Below are 5,000 nucleotides of genomic sequence, written 5' to 3'. Positions count from 1 at the left end.
TGGTGACAGATGGAAATGTTTACAATGAATCTTAAAACTTAATACTTAGTTCGCTGTACATTCTTCTTCCCTCCCCCGTCTTTCACTTGCACACGTACACTTCCTCCTGTTCCACACACGTCTGACACTTGACCTCACAACACCAATGAACCTGACACTTGCAGGCTTCAGTTCGATTCTTCAGGAGGGTGTTGTAACCTCGCCCACAGCAAAGCTCCTGACAGTTCCTCCCTTTGAGGCACTCGCGTCCCGAAGTTCCCGGACCGTAGATGGTGGGTCGGCAGAAGTCTTGGGCCTTCTCGACGAAGAGCAATCGGTCGTAGGAAGAGAAGGGCCCGAGGTCTCTGTCCTTCTTCCTAACTACTTCTTCGGGAGCTCGTGAGTGAGCGAGATTCTTCGATGTTGGAGCCACAGCCTTGGGTTCCACGAGCGACTTGATTGGGGTGTCGTCCTGCGTCCGCTCCTGTTGAATTGGGACACCGCGAGGGTTCCTGACCACTACATCGTGACGTTTCTCAACAAGACTTTGTCCATCATTCACTCCCAAGAACTCGTCTTTCTTGGAATCTATCTGACCTGCAGAAGGCTCACTGTGTCCTTGACTTACACGCAAAAATCGTCCCTCGCGACCTGAGGGAAGTCGATCATCATCTCCACGTCTCTCAGACGCTGTGTCCACAAACAAGTTCACTCCTCCAGAAGAATGTCTGTCACCTCCCCAGAGGCTGAGTCTTCTGTACACCTTGCCCTCGAAGGCATCATTTGCACCTAGTGGGAACACCCCTGTCTGGGCCGGGACCCATGAGTCCTTCACACGAGGGCCCATGCCGCTCTCTCTCCTACTCCTGGCTGGTTCCTTGGTCCTCAGCCTCTTCGAGTTCAAGGTCCGTCGAGACGGTTTCACCTTATTCACCTGAAACAGAAAATAGACGACTTAATCCACTGGAACCAATAACGCGCGCGCGTGTGTGTGGACGAGGGATTGCATGTGCATGCATAGAATATTCACACTCTGTAGGGTTCTATTTCAAACGAAATCATTTCTGTGACCTACGACAATCCTATGCTGGTTCTGACTTCCTTAGTTACTAAATATTTTTCTACCTTTAATGTAACATGGATGGAGGAAAGAAGGTTCGTTATCGCTATTATTAAGTATGAGTTTGATTAGAAAGATGCAATACATCTAATCCAATCAAGATGGTATTATCAATCTCATTTATAATGGTAACGCCCTTGGTCAATTGAAAGCCCATAACCGATTGTGACTGAGACCGATGGCTTTCTCTGTACCATACTCACCCACTTCACAGTTGGGGAAATAAAATTCTCGACATCTTCTGAAGCACAGTCTTAGACTATCTAGTGACTAAGTGAAATGGAAAACTATCGAAGTGTAGTCGCTAGGAATTTCTAACTGAATCTCTAGTTTACTTCTTTCATCATGACTTTCAAAGGCGGACGACGCTTTTTCAGTTACCTCTGAATCAAAACCTTATTAACCCCAATGTATGTTACCAAAACGTTGAAGAACAGGTTTTGCTAACTGTATACTTGATCTGTATTTACATACACGTAGGTATTCACGGGTATTTTTTTCATGTTTTCAGTCTGTTTCCTCATGTCCGCCGAAAATGTCAGCTTCTCGTTTCCTTTGAAGATATCCTTCCTACAGTCACACACACACACACACACACACACACACACACACACACACACACACACACACACACACACACACACACACACACACACACACACACACACACACACACACACAGAATCGAACATTGTGTGTTCTTTAAATCGTCCCTGAACTCCTGCATTCCATCTTCTTTACATTTTGATTCCTCAATCCCCATTTCTTTCCCGTTACTCACCCGACCCAAGAGTCTCCTCCTGCTGTCCTTCCTGCCCTTCCTCTTCCTTCCTCTGTGCTTCCGCCCGGAGTGCGCTGGAACCACATTGCTGGGGCTGACCATGACGGCGTTCCTGTACAGCTCCCGAAGTCTCGAAGACGCCTTGTCGAATCCCGCGAGCTGCTTCCAGCAGGTCTGGATGGCACAAGAACCTGAGACTCCATGGCACTTGCAGGACTTAGTCGCCTGGTCCTTCACCAACTGTCCGGGAAGGGGGAAATGATTGAGATCGTTGAGAACTTCTTCAGGAGACAAAGCAGGTCTATATCCCCTATATCTTTTTTACTTATTCTGTATTATGGTTGACGCCATGCGATTTTATTCAACTGAAGGCAGATCCAAGAAGAAGATGCTATAGTTAATAACGTATCAATCATAGTAAGTAAATAGTAACATTTTCTATATTTCCTAGATAGACTATTTGGAGCCTCCCACTCTCTCTTTCACCCATACCAGCCCTCCCACTCCCATCCACTCCCATCCACTCCCACCAACCCCCGACATCACCCACCCACCTCCCACTCCACCCCCGGTCATTGGAGTCAAGGTCTAGTCAACAAAGACCGTGGGAGTGACATTTCACTCCCAGATAAAAAAAAAAAAAATCACAATTAAAAAAAAATGAATAGAGAGAGAGAGAGAGAGAGAGAGAGAGAGAGAGAGAGAGAGAGAGAGAGAGAGAGAGAGAGGGAGGGAGGGAGGGGGGGAGGGAGGGAGAGGTCCAGTACTCACCCGGATGCCAACCTCGACGTTGTGCTGGTCCACCTGTGCCCGAAAGTCAAGATCCCGAAGTCGCCTTTTACTTCGGCCTCGGCGGAATAGTTTGCGGGAGAACCTGTGCATTTGGCATCAATAAGTACATGAAATAATTTGATTTTTTTTTCCTAAGACTACCTAACTGTTGTTCGAACACACTTTTAATTGTGAAGGTGAATGTGTGTGTGTGTGTGTGTGTGTGTGTGTGTGTGTGTGTGTGTGTGTGTGTGTGTGTGTGTGTGTGTGTATATATATGTGTGTGTATGTGTGTGTGTGTGTGTGTGTGTGTGTGTGTGTGTGTGTGTGTGTGTGTGTGTGTGTGTGTGTGTGTGTGTGTGTGTGTATGTGTATGTGTGTGTGTGTGTATGTGTGTGTGTATGTGTGTGTGTGTGTGTGTGTGTGTGTGTGTGTGTGTGTGTGCGTGTGTGTGTGTGCGTGTGTGTGTGTATAATGTATGTACAATATGTATGTATGTATGTATATATGTATGTATGTATGCATGCATGTACTGTATGTATGCATGCATGTACTGTATGTATGCATGCATGTACTGTATGTATGCATGCATGTACTGTATGTATGCATGCATGTATTGTATATATGCATGCATGTACTGTATGTATGCATGCATGTATGTGTGTATGTATGCGTTTTCTATGAACCTATAATAATTTGAAGATTGACACTATATGGCCAAACTAACACGAAGTATTTTGAGAGAGACAATTTTCAGTCTATATCGCTCGCAAAGCATGATCCTCTTGTCATAAGACTTGTATTCCCTTATTACTTGAAACCAGAGTTTACTGTTTTATCACCCCACACTTCCCATAATACAGTAGAATCATATAACATGGAGGATATCAGTTAAATGAGTCAAAATTCGATATGAACTACGGGACGTATTGTTCCTGCTGTGGGTCATTTGTCTACTTCCAGGATGATCTCTTCCCTATTCTATCATTACACATTATACCAGGGGCTCTTAACCTTTTTTCTCCAATTCCCCACTTTTTAGTGAGCCAACTCTCCATTTCCCACCACAGCATCGGTCTTTGACAAATTCGATTTTAACCCATGCAGTATTTAGTACGTAAATATACGCTTTGCTATTTTGTGCCATTTACGGCCCTTAATGTGACAACAAGAAGAAACCAGAAACAAACAAAAGAAACAAAAACACATCGATTAACAACAACAAAAAGACAGTGGTTCTTCTGTCCGACCGGTCATTCCCCACTTGTCAACTCCGCCATTCCCCACCAGTGGGGAATTCTCCACAGGTTAAGAACCACTGCATTATACTAAAGCTAACGCAATCAAACCTACCAGAACGTGAACTAAGCCTACTTGATTTTCCATGTTTAACCTAATGATACCTAGCAATATATCCTAACAGGTTTTCTATTAACACAATCAACCACAAATATTATAGTTTAAAGTAACCTACTCGAATAGAACTTAGATTAATCTAAACTGACAGTACCTAGCCTAATCTGACCCAGCCTAACCTAAAATGACCTTGTCTAACCAAACTTAATCTGACTTAACTTGACCCTGCCATGACCTAACTTGGTCTGACCTGATCTAACGTGATCTCACTAAGCCTCAACTAACCTCACCTATCCTCACCTGTTCTTATCTCATTTCCTCCATCCTCCTTCTCCCTATCCTCTTCCTCCTCCCTCCTACCTCTTCCTTCCTCTCTCTTCTCTTCTCAAACCTCCTCGTCATCCTCATCCTCCCCATTCTCCCTCCTCCCTCTTCCTTCTTCCCTCTTCTCTCCTCCCCCCTCGCCATCCTTCTCCTCCTCCTCCTCCCCTCCTCCTCCCCCTCCCTCCTCCCTCTTCCCTCTTCCCTCTTCTCTCCTCCCTCCTCCTCGTCATCCTCATCCTCCCCATCCTCCCTCCTCCTCCTTCTCTCCTCCCTCCTCCTCGTCATCCTCATCCTCCCCATCCTCCTTCCTCTTCCTCTATCTTCTCTCCTCCCTCCTCCTCGTCATCTTCTTCCTCCCCATCCTCCCTCCTCCCTTCTTCTCTTTTCTCTCCTCCCTTCTCCTCGTCATCCTCCTCCTCCCTATCTTCCCTCCTCCTTCTTCTCTCTTCTCTCCTACCGCCTCCTCCTTCTCTCTTCTCTCCTCCCTCCTCCTCCTCCTCCTCTCTTCTCTCCTCCCTCCTCCTCCTCCTTACTTGGAACCGAACTTTACGTTGTCTCCGCATCCCCCCCACCGCCACGTCCGGACGTTCTCCGGTGCGGGGGCCGAGTCGTCACAGGAACAGCGGGAGAGGCGCCCCGTGGAACAGCCCTTGGAGATCTCATGGGTCA

At 46.5% G+C, this 5,000-nt stretch overlaps 1 protein-coding gene across 1 annotated transcript in view; it reads right to left on the bottom strand.

Moving 5' to 3' along the window:
• Positions 1-82: 82 nt before the first annotated feature.
• LOC143019092 (protein Wnt-9a-like) overlaps positions 83-5,000 on the bottom strand; it is a 6,004-nt gene continuing 1,086 nt past the window's right edge. The window contains exons 2-5 of the mRNA XM_076174791.1: positions 4,865-5,000; positions 2,652-2,754; positions 1,881-2,120; positions 83-913 (exon numbers count right to left, since the gene is read on the bottom strand). The exon at positions 4,865-5,000 is cut by the window's right edge and continues 45 nt beyond it. Of these exons, the coding sequence (XP_076030906.1) occupies positions 83-913; positions 1,881-2,120; positions 2,652-2,754; positions 4,865-5,000 (1,310 nt within the window). The remainder of the gene's footprint in view (positions 914-1,880; positions 2,121-2,651; positions 2,755-4,864) is intronic.

Source organism: Oratosquilla oratoria, chromosome 36 (assembly GCF_046742065.1).
Source record: "Oratosquilla oratoria isolate Oo_2021 chromosome 36, ASM4674206v1, whole genome shotgun sequence".
Taxonomy (NCBI): domain Eukaryota; kingdom Metazoa; phylum Arthropoda; class Malacostraca; order Stomatopoda; family Squillidae; genus Oratosquilla; species Oratosquilla oratoria.
The sequence above is the reverse complement of the archived record's forward strand: the minus strand, read 5'-3'. Positions and strand labels throughout refer to the sequence as shown.